The 13,597-nt window shown below is 35.8% G+C and overlaps 1 protein-coding gene across 1 annotated transcript; it reads right to left on the minus strand.

The window, feature by feature from the left end:
- Window positions 1-204: 204 nt before the first annotated feature.
- On the minus strand, window positions 205-13,597 carry LOC113065642 (protein phosphatase 1 regulatory subunit 14C-like). Its single transcript, XM_026237076.1, has 4 exons — window positions 13,259-13,597; window positions 3,777-3,860; window positions 2,670-2,702; window positions 205-1,392 (listed from the first exon to the last, which is right to left on the minus strand). The coding sequence occupies exons 1-4, from the start codon at window positions 13,484-13,486 to the stop codon at window positions 1,318-1,320; spliced, it is 420 nt and encodes a 139-aa protein (XP_026092861.1). The 5' UTR covers window positions 13,487-13,597; the 3' UTR covers window positions 205-1,317.

Consider the following 13,597-nt stretch of genomic DNA (forward strand, 5'->3'; position numbering starts at 1 on the left):
TAAAGGAGCTTGTTTCTTCATCATAACAGATTTGGAGAAATTTAGCATTACATCACAAGCTCACCAGTGGATCCTCTGCAGTGAATGGGTGCCGTCAGAATGAGAGTCCAAACAGCAAGCAATGGAGCAATTGTTTAAATATTTTGATGTATTTGTTTCTAACAAACACACAGGTTTTAATTTCACAAGATGTTAATTGATGGACTGGAACGGTATGGATTACTTGTGGATTACTGTGATGTTTTGGACTCTCATTCTGACGGCACCCATTCACTGCAGTGGATCCATTGGTGTGCAAGTGATGCAATGCTCTATTTCTCTAAATCCCAATGAAGAAACAAACTCATGTACATCTTGGGTTACATTTTAGGTGAACTATTCCTTTAATTCCGAAAATAGCCTCATTTCTTTACTTCCGTCATCATATCCCACCAAAAATCTTTACAGTTTTAGCACACCACAGTCATATTCACTTTATGAAAGTAGTTATTATAGCCACAGACCTTTCAAGAATAGTTCAGTGTTCTTGAAAGATAATAATTGTTATGAAAACCCCAGAATTATGATGGACAGACTGATATTATTCTGTCCAATTAAACTGAACATTACCCACAGTTCATGAACCTAAATAATCCATTATGCTTGGCTCATGTACAGACTCTAGGGAAGAATGACGTTCGTGCAAATTCATGAATTTTAACTGGACAGATATTGGTGAATATCACTGCTGATCCAGAATCAGATGATTGGAAAAATACATTTCTATGTGAGGGGAGGAAACTGTTTCTGGGATCAGCAGAAAAAGCCAACAGCTATTAAAACCAGTCTTTTGCTTAACAACAAATACCAAAGATTTATGTAACTTTAGCATCTTTACTTCAAGTAAAAATGAATTAATTAATAATTAAAAAAATTAAAATATATTTAATAGGCTTTATAAAATAGCGTTGTAGTCGGTTGCGGTTCATAAAAAAAGCTGTAATACTGCACCAAACCGTGTAATAATGTGTTGGGCCTGTAAGACCCTTTGAGAGGTTGAGGACAGGAACAGACTGTCTGAGATTGTTTGATTGTGTCCTGGATGAACTTTGCACTCTTGGATTTATTGTCTGATCTATGGATAATGGATGACTCAATTTAGGTGTCCTGAACAGAGTCAAGGTTCTTGGAAAATGAATGAGTATATTGATTCTGGAGCAGAAATGAATCCTGGGATAGCGAATCCTTGAGGGCTGTATGAGGTCAACTCTACGCTGAGTGATGGATTGTGGGATCTGTAGTTTAGGTCGCTGGATTGTCGTTGGCATTTTGGAGCACTTAAAAGCTTTTCTTCTGCGGAGCACTGAGTTTTCTCATTCCTCTTATCCTGCCGAGGAGCTCACGCACAAAGTCCTGGTGAAGGGAGAAAGACAGAAGGAGAGAGAGTGAGGCAGATTGTATGTCTCTTCTGCTCAATCACGATGTGTGTGAGTGTAAAGCCCGTGGCTGTAGGTCAGTAACAATGCTGTAAAGTCACTGATTTGCAGACTATGTGGGTGGTTTTGACAGCGGCGAGCACACATACTCAAACAAGAGCACATGCTAGTGTTTAGATTAGAGAGGATTGTAAATGTCTGTGGCTGTGTGTTTGCTTTTCATTTAATTTAAGATAATGATGGATACACTGAGTGTGTTTGTATGTGTGCAATCAGATGTCTAAAGATGAAAATATATATATTTTAAGGAAATTAATGTTTATTATTTTATAATTTTATTATTAATATTGCATTAAATTGATCTAAAGTGACAGTAAAAACATTTTTATTATATTTGTTCATATTATATAATTAAATACTGATGCATTGTTTTCAACATTGATGATTAAAAAAATGCAAAGTCATGTGGATCATGTGACACTGAAGACTGGAGTTATGATGCTGAAAATTCAGCTTTGCATCACAGGAATAAATTATGTTTTAAAATATATCCAAATATAAAACAGGTATTTTAAATTGTAAGATTATTTAAAATTATTTCAATTTTTACTGTATTTTTGATCAAATAAATAGTCTCAGTGAACATAAAAGACTTCTCTCAAAAATTCTTACAGACCCCAAACGTTTGTACCTTAGTGTATATATAAAAAAATCAACTATTAGAAGAATTTTGTTAATGGTATAAACATAATGGTATTAAATAAATGTTATAAATGTAAAATTAAATTAAAAAGGAAATGAAAACAGAAGTACTTCCAAATTTCAATAATCAAGTAAACGTTTGTTTTAATTGGAGGAAAGGCATCTATATGTGTGTGGGGGTCAGTGGGTTACTGTTTCTGCTGTAGCTCTTATGCATTATGATTTTCACCAGACATGTTTTCAGGTCAGTGTATTTGTGTAATTGCACTAGCATGTCCAGAAGCAGTATGTGTGTTACTGATGTGAAGCACTCATGCGGTGAGTAATGCGAGCCACATACACTGCTTGCGGACAGCAACCACAATTCGACTAATTATATGTATTTATGTATATATTTGACTACAGATACATATGAAAATATAAGGCAGCGTAATGTGACTATAAAGCTTTTGCTTTGTGAGTGCATTCATGATGTCTTAAAAATATTCCCTAAAATATTGTCTATTCACTAGGTTTTGGAACAGATCTGTGGGTAAGTGTGTTATGACTTACATCAGTGGGCTTGTAGCAGTCTGACAACGATTCCTGAGGGACAAAAACAGAGAGATATCAACCAGCTGAGACACACACCAACAACTTAAGAAGCTTCTGCATTTACAGACTTAAAATATACTAATACGTACACAGTGTGAATTCTCAGCTAGGAAATTGCAATTGCGCAGTCCTGGTTTCATGCTTAATGTGTTTTTTGCACTAAAGTGGCACTATAGTTTCTTTTAAATATCTTAACCAGATGCTATTATTCAGCTAGCTAGTTATAAAACTGCTGACTTTAATTAATTACTCAGCGAGATTCTCTTCATTCTAACTTAAACTATATTAAATACTTTAAGTCTTTAAACAAACGGTTCACCCAATGACATTTTTCTGTAAATGTACTTGCCCTCAGGCCATCCCAGATGTAGACGACTTTGTTTCTTCATCAGAACAGATTTGGAGAAATTTAGCATTCCTTTGCAGTGAATGGGTGCCGTCAGAATGAGAGTCCAAACAGCTGATAAAAACATTGCAATAATCCACGAGTAATCCACACCTCTCCAGTCCATCGTGTTTACTTCAAACCATTGGTTCTGGCTAAAATACAAGTCATCTATCCGTAATATTGCTTTTTCCTGTGAAAAAGTAATTTTATCTGAATCAGGCGAGAAATATGCGCAGATCAGGCACTGTTTATAAGTGAAAACAGAAATATTTTGAAGCAAATATGACGGTGAATTTTGATGTCAGAGGAGAACAGGGGATGAACTTTTACACTGATGGAAGCGTTATAATGGATTATAGACTTGTATTTTGGTTTAACATTTGGACAGCTTAATGATGGACATGTTTAATTCACAAGATGTTAACTGTTGGAGTGGAATGGTGTGGATTATTGTGGTGTTTTTATCATCTCTTTAGACTCTCATTCTGATGGCACCCATTCACTGCAGAGAATTGTTGAGCAAGTGATGTAATGCTACATTTCTCCAAATCTGTTCTGAGGAAGAAACAAACTCATCTACTGAGTGTGATGACATTTCTGTCAGCATATTTTCCATTTTTGGGTGATTTAATAAGAAAGGCATTCTCTTAAAAACACACGCTCACACAGGACTTTACCTGTAGTTTTATGGCTCTCTCGTCTTCACTGTTCACCTCCAGGAGATCATCAATGTCTATCTCCAGCTCTGGCATTTCCTCTTCCTGTGGAAGCAGAGATCAGGCAACATTAGTGGAAGTGAACACATCACACAGTGAGAAATCACAAAAGAGATTTCTTGTGTGCCTATTTTTATAATGAATTTTGCAGAAACATCTGAAACCACCAAGAATTAAAAAGAAACCTCCAAGCAATTAATTTCCCCTCTGGGTCCTGTTCTTCATTAGAACACAAATTCTAGATTGGAGGGATGTGGTCTAGATAAAATCAGCAGCCAAGGATTTCTGAATTCTGTGTTCATTTAGGAAGCTGTCTAGAGAACATCAGGAAACAGTATGAAGCATCCTTGACCAGAACACCAGAAGGTGCCAGTGTGATGACAGACAGAGCCACACAGATGAGACGAGCTCTATAACTCGCCTCTTTAAAGGTGAGAGAAGGAAGGGAAGTATTTTCCATGTAGCAATCACTTTGGCTTGTTAAGTGGATGAGAGAGGTGGAGTAATACACATAATCCATATACACAATCATTATGAAACAACATTTGTCATTTTTTTCTGTGTGTGTGCCAGGGATTGTGTGTGTTTCAGCCAATTCTGATCCAAGGACAAATCCAGGATCCACTGTTTTTTTAATTCTATTTATGTATAAAATGTATTCACTGATAAAAAAAAAAAAAGTTAATATACATATACATTTTTAATCACATACATACACATGTACATACAGTATATATATATATATATATATATATATATATATATATATATATATATATATATATATATATATACTTTTATTTGATTATTTTTCACACTTAAAACTTTACAACAATGAAGTATTTTTGCATTCTTTATATTTCTAAATTCAATTACACACAAACAAACATATTTTTTTTTTTACTTTAAATTAATTTAAATTAATACTTAACATCTCTTTTTAAAATGTCATTGTTTATATTTTTAAATAACATTTTCTCAAAGAGAGACTCAGCTCTAACTGTCCTAAAAGTGTACGTCATCCATCTGAACAACTGTGCAACCCATGACAGCTTTCATGGTCCACAGTTTACAGTTCGGCTTAAAAAAAAGCATCGAGATTTCTAGTTCTGCAGTTACAAATCTCTGTCTCAAGTTGCAATGATGTTGTGTTTACTAGCTACTAAAATAAGCATCAGGTTAATAAACACTGCTTCTTTTCAGAGAGAATACAGACAGAAGGAGATCGAAAGAAAAGGAGAAATTTAATATGAAGCAGGTCAAAATGATTAGCTGGTCTGCAGAGTTAATAAAGATGAGTGTGTGTGTGGGTTCAGAAAGCGTGGGTGGTTGAGAAGAAAATTCACACTATGGTTCATACGGTGAGGGAAAACTGACAATGATGGATCTAGAACGGTTTTTTATACCCTTAAAAGAGTGATTTCATCAAAAATATGAGTAATTTCAGGTTTTCCCTCATGCCTCAAAATTCTCTTCAACTTCTGCATAGACCACATTATCTGAGCTATGCGATCAAGACTAAGGTGGATATTGTGAATTCATGTAAATCTATTCAGAATGATTCTGACACACTTTTCCACTTAAGACAAACACAAATGGATACACATCAATGTATATTAACACTATAAATCTGCAAAATGAGTCACACTTACATATGCACTTTCAATGAAGACTGATAAATCAGTCTTTTAGTACACCGGCATGGTTTCTTTAACCTTGTTAGAGCTGTTTGTTAAAATAATGATCCAATCAGACGCCTGCCTGCTGTCAGACTGGCTCATACTGTACATCATTTACACATTCATCATTACCTGTGCGTTTTCTCTTTGAAAGAGAAAATGTCACAGAACACAATACCATCCACAAAGACTCAAGCAGATAAAGCTGAACCATCAGCAGATCAGTGAAAGCCAACCGCCAAAACATGACCAATTAATCACAGACTGATCCGAAACCAGTCAAGATGATTTCATTAGCTACATTAACACTGATGAACCAAGAAGTCTGTAAGAAACCACACAGCAACATGCTAAAAAACATCCAGAATAGCAACACCTCTGCAGTGCTGTACAGTTTTGCACTAGCACTACTGATATTTTCTTCCATATTAATAGATTAATTAATAATATATCAAACAGTGTATATATATATATATATATATATATATATATATATATATATATATAGTGCCACCTGATTGTTTGTGAACCCCTTGCAGAATCTGTAAAAATGTGAGTAATTTTTACAAAATAAGAGAGATAATGCAAAATGCATGTTATTTTTTTATCGAGTACTGTCCTGAATAAGATATTTTAGATAAAATATTTGTATATTTAGTCCACAAGACAAAAAAATTGCTGAAATTATTACAATACCCCCATTCAAAAGTTCTGGTCTGGTTCTTGGTCCCTTGTTTGTTCTGAACTGAGCTCTTTTCTTCAGAAAAATACTCCAGCTCCTGCAGATTTTTTAGTTTTCCAGAATCTTTTGCAAATTAAGTACAATTTACCTTGATCTTCAAATTCCAAAGTCATTCTCATAATTGCTTAATTTGAGCAATCATTAATGCCCACTATAGCATCATAAATAATTTTTATCAATTTTATCAAATCATTTTTTGATCCCGCTGCTTGCATATAAAGTCTTGTCTGTTGTGAAAGAAAAGCCCTGCAGGTGTATTGTGGGTAGTGAATGCATGTGCTGTCAGGCCAGAGAGTTGAACGAGGTCTTCCAGTCTGCAGAAGCAGCACAGACACCCTCACTTGACCTGTCAGTGTGTTGAGCCTCATCGTGCAGTCGACTGGTGTCTCATCTGCAAACACAGAGCAGAGGGAAGCCGTCTCTCTCTCTCTCTCTCGAAGCAGACAGGTCAGATCACTGAGGATTTGTATCAGAATATCAAACATGCACTGGCGTGAGAAAGGTCCTGAAGAGAGTGCAAAATGTACACAGAAATGCCAACAGCTATGCTGAGAATTCACACACACGCTCCCACACACATAACATGATTTGAATACCAACATAAACAAACAGATTGTATTGTACCGTGAACATACTGTATGCTCATGAAATACTATGCGCATGCATATCCTGCATGTCACGGACGATTTATGATCAGGGTCATTTTGTCGGCAGGATCAAAATGATACATTTGGTCTCTACAAGTCCGGGGTTACATGAACCCATTTTTTTGAGGGGACATCTGATGCATAAGTACGTTGCATCTACTTTTAAAATCAGCCATAAAAATGGAAAATGCATGTTTATTGACTGCAAATCTGAATATTTAAGATTAGTGTTTAGTACAGCAGTGTTACTGAATTCGCTTTCACATCCTATCACAGCACTTTTCATCCATGATCACACAGAGAGAATCAGCACACTTGGAAACTGCTGCACGCTGCTCAAAATAGACAGAATCCTCAGCAGAAAACAGCTTAGACAGCAGCAGTTTGTGATCGTCATTGGTTTGAGAACCCCATCATTAGCTCGCACGTAACCACCTCATATGCACGTTCAATACACTAATGACCTCCAGATGGACTTGTTTTACTAAGACAAAGGACATCAAGCTCTGGCACACATATACATGCAAATCGCAACATGAAGCAGCCTATACATTTGTTCTTGTTAAGCACACAAAGCTGCTGGAAATGTGAAAATGGACACACAAACACACACACACCTTTATTGTTTCTCAGAGGATTGTTAGTGTGGGCATGAGATGACATGCTGTTTTACTCGAGGCAGAAAATGATTCAATTCCCAGTCCAATATCTCTGTGTCTTTTATGCCCTAAATTGCCAGTTTTTGTTTGTTTTATCATGCGCTTAAAATATTCTATTCTAATTCCATTAAATTCGTCCATCCTCTGCTTTTCCATTACTTCCCTCTCATCTTCTGCTCTAATTCTTTTCCCCAATCCTCTTCTCCAAGAAGCCATGGAAAATGACCTCTGAATATCCTGATAACGTTACACCATTTTTTTCTCGCTTTCGCTCTGTTGGATACACTTCCTCAATATAAGAATCGAATCCACGTTGTGCTGACACTCATTCTGATCGAGTGATGTCAAAGCTCAGCTCTGTGACGTCACAGTCAAAACAAAAGATGTTATAAAGTGAGCTGGTTTAAGCCCATCACAGGCTCAAATCATTGGCCAATGAATGCAATTGTAAGCACAGTAAATACTTGTACTCAAGGGGGCGATAGAGCAACCTTCAATTGGTTCCACAATTAAACCAAATTTTATTATTATATTTTCCATTTTCTTTTAAAATATTAGTTAAGGTTTTAGTCAATTTGTTGCGTGTAATTTTTATGATTGGTTTTCTTGTTCTTTGAACATCAATAGAGTTTAATATATATTTTGAAATGGTTTTCATTTTTATATTTTCTGATTTCATTTTTAAGTTTTAGTAGGCTACTTTTGTGTGTTCTTATCACTTTTATTGGTATTTGCTTTTTAAGTGTCAATATTATTAAATGTTTATATTAATAACTTAGTTATTTAGTTATTATAGTCATTTTAAACAATACAATGTCATGGGTTTTAAATTGTAAAAAATAATAATATCATTTTTCCATTATTGTGTAATTTTAATTCACAGTATTTATAGTGCAATTTTTATTAAAAGTATTATAATACTGAGTCATAAAATCCAAATTTAATATAGAATTAAATTGCCTAATTATTAAGCATTGAAGTCAGAGTTGAAATAATAAGTACTAACTCTTTTTTTATTTTCCTTGAATTAAACATTTAATGAAATAAATTAAACTTATTTTATTTTAGCTTGTTGCAAAGGCAACTTGTTTTTGCTCAGTTTAACTTGAAGTACTAAACTAAATCAGCTCACCTAAAATCAAACTGACATTTGGGAATGCAACAGTGCAACCAAGCCTGCATTTCTAGAAGCATCCGCCCAGCTTTTGGAAAGCATATGCATTCATGTACTAGAGATTAAGTTTCAGGCCTCAGGGTTTAGTTAGAAATAGTTCAGTTCTATCAAACCTTCACTGTCAGCAAGTAATCCCATGCTGACCTACTCTTCTTTAAGAAAATCTGCCTAAGTTGTCAACACCTTACACTAACCCTACAGCTGTTAGTGAGCTGCACGCAAATCCCATCAGTAACTGTCTGTTTACATGCTAACCTGTTAGACACTTTCCCTTAACTCATGTAACAGTGTGAGAGACATATTTAAGTAATATTGAACAAACAAACATTCAACTTGTTAATATCAACAATGTTTTGATCATTTTTGCTCAGCCAATGAAAATAAATGCTAATGAGACTGCAAAATGTAATCTATGGATTTTTCAACTGTTTATTTAACTGTGATAATAATGAATGCTTCCTGAGCAGCAAATCAGCATATTAAAATGATTTCTGAAGCATCATGTGACACTGAAGACTGGAGTAATTATGCTGAAAATTCAGCTTTGCATCACAGGAAAAAAAGAAGTGTGTTTTTGGTTGCCAGGGCAAGACAACCCTGCACAGATTACCAAAAAAAAAAAACAGCATTAAGGGACCAGTGGATGGAGTTTATTTTTAAAGAGCATCAATGGAGTTGTGCAAGTGTTTGTGTTTGTTCCCTGCATTTCGAAGATGCTTGTTTTACAAACAAGGCCCAGTTTGACGACGGATTTGCGTATCGTTTATTTCTTAAGGATGATGCAATCCCAACGAAAAAGGGTCACGATCGTGTGTTGGAACCGCAGGCGGTGAGTAAAACTGCTTCAAATATCTCTGCCTCCTTGTTAGTGCGTCCCCTCCCATGCCGGAGACCCGGGTTCGAGACCCGCTCGGAGCGAGTCGTTGCTGCTGCTGCTCTCGTTCAGTTTCAGCCTCTGGATCTAATTCTGGATCATAAATAAACGGCTGAATCTGACTGTTAGCCATGGTTTGTTTTGGATGATGGTTTTTCCCTCACGGTAATGTCACAGTTTCCACATGCTCTCAACGCAAAAGCCTACTCGCGCTCGTGATTCTTTAGCTCCGCCCACACGTCACGCCTCCAGGTGCTCGTGTTTTTCCGGGAAAAATCGGTACAGACGATCTTTCTCTTATGAATATAATAAAACTAAAGACTTTTTGGAGTTATGAAGGATGCAGTACTACCTTATAGGTACTCAAGATTAACAGGATATTGAGTGAAAACGAGCATTTCACCCCCCCCTTTAAAAGATATTACAGAAATCAGTTTTTTTTATTTTAATAATATTTCACAATACTGTTTTTACCCTTACTTGTTCAAATGAATGCAGCCTTTGTAAGAATAAGAGACGTATTTGAAAAACATTAAACAAGCAGCCATATTCCTATTCAGAATCCTGTTGTTTACATAAAGTCTCTTGCCTTTAATTGTAACCTGCTCTAATGGGCGCCCATGCAGTCATTGAGCTGAGAATGCTTATTGTGTAACTTCCTCTTCTTGTTTCTATAGTAATGCTATGTGCTGTATTATATCAAAACAATATATTGTGAATATAACTCACACAGATGCACACACCAATGCATAACATTCAGAAGATGCAACCGTGAAGACCAACAACATCCTCCTCTAGCATGCTCTCTTTTAAACATATGATTGCCAGTGAACTTTTGCCATAAAAAATCGGATTCTAAACAGCCAGAAGATGCTGCTGGGATTGTGTGTAAAGTCCAGGGAGACCATGTTAAAGGTTAATTTACCATATGCTCATGTCTGCTACAACTGAAGAAGAACAACATGGCATTATATTAACCTCACAATCACTACCCTAAACGTCCTATTCTCAGACTTAATACATTTAAAGAAATAACACATATACTAAATCTAATAAATACAGAAATGTACCTTTTATTTTAAATGAAAATTCACTACTATGATAAGTGTTTGCGATTGTTTTTGTATCTGACACTATTCACCCATATTGTGAAAAATACAATTTTTTTAACAAAATGGAAGATAGACATACTAAAGAGGTTAATTTGAATTATTAAAATGAAATTACAATAATTTAGAAAGAATATGCATATTATAAAACTATAAATACTATTTTAAAAAAAGATAGATTCACAAAATGTAAATTATTATCAAATACAGTAAAAAGCACTTGCCTATACAAGGATTTGAGTACAAATAAAATGGAAATGAATGCAATTATTCATCATATAATATACATTTAGTATTTAATAATAATAATAATTATTATTATTTTATTATTATTATTATTTGATTTTAAACATAATCAGAATTTAAAAAAATATTTTATTTTTATTTACAACAAAATATTTTTAGGAATATTAATTTACATACAAAATAAATGTAAATAAAAAAATGTATCCTCAACAACCTAAAATAAATATAAATACAATTAAATTGAATTTCCTGATTTTTACTCAGATTTATGAAAGCTCACAGAATCCTTTTAACCAGATCAATATTATTCTGCTTCACAAGTCAAACTAGCCATTTTTCTCTTTTTTGTCTCTCTGGGGCAGTGCTTTAAGTGGGCCAGTACGCACCAGTACTCTACCACCACTTCCAAATATAGCTCTTGAGCTTACCCCCACCTCTCCATGTGCCCAGACCGTGCTTTAAGCATACCTGTTACTTCATTTGGACATCTGTTTTAATAGAGGTTTTAATCCTTTTCAGAGCACCCATCACAATGCACACTTCTTAATTCTTCCTAGTTCAGAGTATGGAGCGTGAATCATTTGAACCAGTTCGGGAGTTTGGAGCGGGTTCGCGGATCATTTGAATCAATTCGAGATTTCGTAGCGGGTTTGCGAATCATTAGAGTCATTTTGGGAGTTCGGAGCAGGATCTCGAATCATTTGAGTCAGTTCGGGAGTTCGGAGCGGGTTCGCGAATCATTGAGTCAGTTTGGGGATAACAAATCATTTGAATCATTTCGGGAGTTCAGAGCGGCTTCGCGGATCATTTGAATCAATTCGAGAGTTCGGGTTCGCGAATCATTTGAGTCAGTTCGGGAGTTCGGAGCGGGATCGCGAATCATTTGAATCAGTTTGGGAGTTCAAAGCGGGTTCGTGAATCATTTGAGTCAGTTTGGTGATCACGAATCATTTGAATCAGTTCGGGAGTTCGTAGCGGGTTCGCGAATCATTTGAGTCAGTTCAGGAGTTCAAAACGGGTTCGCGAATCATTTGAGTCAGTTTGGGGATCGCAAATCATTTGAATCAGTTCAGGAGTTCATAGCGGGTTCGCGGATCATTTGAGTCAGTTTGGGAGTTCGGAGCGTGATTCATTTGAGTCAGTTTGGGAGTTCGGAGCGTGTTCGCGAATCATTTGAGTCAGTTTGGAAGTTTGAATTCAATAATGCAGTAGCTCTTTCTAAGGGTATTTTTTCAAAATCCTTTTGCACATTTTATTTATGTTCAGTAGTTCTTTCTAGCTCAAGTAAATCCACAAACTAATAAAATGATGTATTATTAAGGTTGCCTGTTGACTGCTGTATATAAAAGCCCTTCAATATAGTTGTTGTTACCTCAGGGGATGAGGGGAGTCATCAAAAAAACAAAAACAAAAAAACAGGAAAGAACTGTTTTTTTTTGGCTATAGTACCGGCACCTCTTTTGGGCCACTTAAAGCACTGCTCTGGGGCCAACACAGCATCAGCAGAAACAAATAAAGCTGATTGAGAACAGAAACACTGAGAGATACAGATAAAGAAAGAACAAAAGAAACCAGCACACTGTACAGAGCAATAAGTCACCTCACAGTTCAGCAGAATGAAGTTTGGTCATCTTCAGATGAGGATTGATGCCAAAGGATGCCTATAGCTGTAGTCTCATATCGCAGCCAAATGTAGGTCACACAAAGACCACAATTTATCAGCCTAAACCCAAGGCAAAGGTGTAGCTTTGAGACCTTTAGAACCCCACATGAGCTGATTTATATACTACTGTATCACCATTACACCCTTGGTCAAGACACTTAACCTCAAGCTACTCCAAAAACACAGTGATAAATGAACTGCAAATAAAGCTGAAAAAATATAAAAATAAATCCTTTATTTTGCCTGGCTGATAAGTGGCATGTTTGGCAGATGTATGAATCTATGTTTTTTTCTAAAAGATAGCATTCATAAAAAAATAAAAATAAAAAAAGCTCTGATTGTAAATTATTAAATAGAAAATATAGTAGGCTACTTGTATGCCTTGCATGAATGATAACTAAACGAATACAATTATATTATTAATTACAATATCAATTAATGCATTTATAATAATGATTGTCAATTACAGTATGAATTTGTTTTTACAACAAAATTATTTTTTTGTTTTAGAAATGATTTTATTTCAAAAAACATATCTCAAAATACAAATATTAAAACTATATTCACAATAAACAAAAAATACCAAATAATTAAATAAAAAAACGAATGATCTAAATTGAAGTAGAGCTCTTTTATGGGTCCAGTCTTACCTCGCAGTCGTAAAGATCGCTCAGCTGTTCAATGATCCATTCCTCTAGTATGAGTCTCTTCCGCAGCTCTTTTCTGTCGTACTTCACCGTCACTTTGCCCTGCTTTTTCGGCACCGGGTCATCCCTCTGCATCGGTCCTGAACCGGCGCAGACCACGCCGGGCTGAAAGAACACCCTTCCCGCGGCCGGGGGCAGCTGTGCGGTCGTCTCGGCGCTGGCGGTGGACATTGCGGCGGTGATGATGGCGGTGGTGTCTGAGGGGTGTATGCAGGGACACAGTCGTTTCTCACACCTGCTATTTAAAGCACAGCGCGAGCATTTAAAGGACACCCGGCGCGT

Source organism: Carassius auratus, chromosome 48, assembly GCF_003368295.1.
Source record: "Carassius auratus strain Wakin chromosome 48, ASM336829v1, whole genome shotgun sequence".
Taxonomy (NCBI): Eukaryota; Metazoa; Chordata; class Actinopteri; order Cypriniformes; family Cyprinidae; genus Carassius; species Carassius auratus.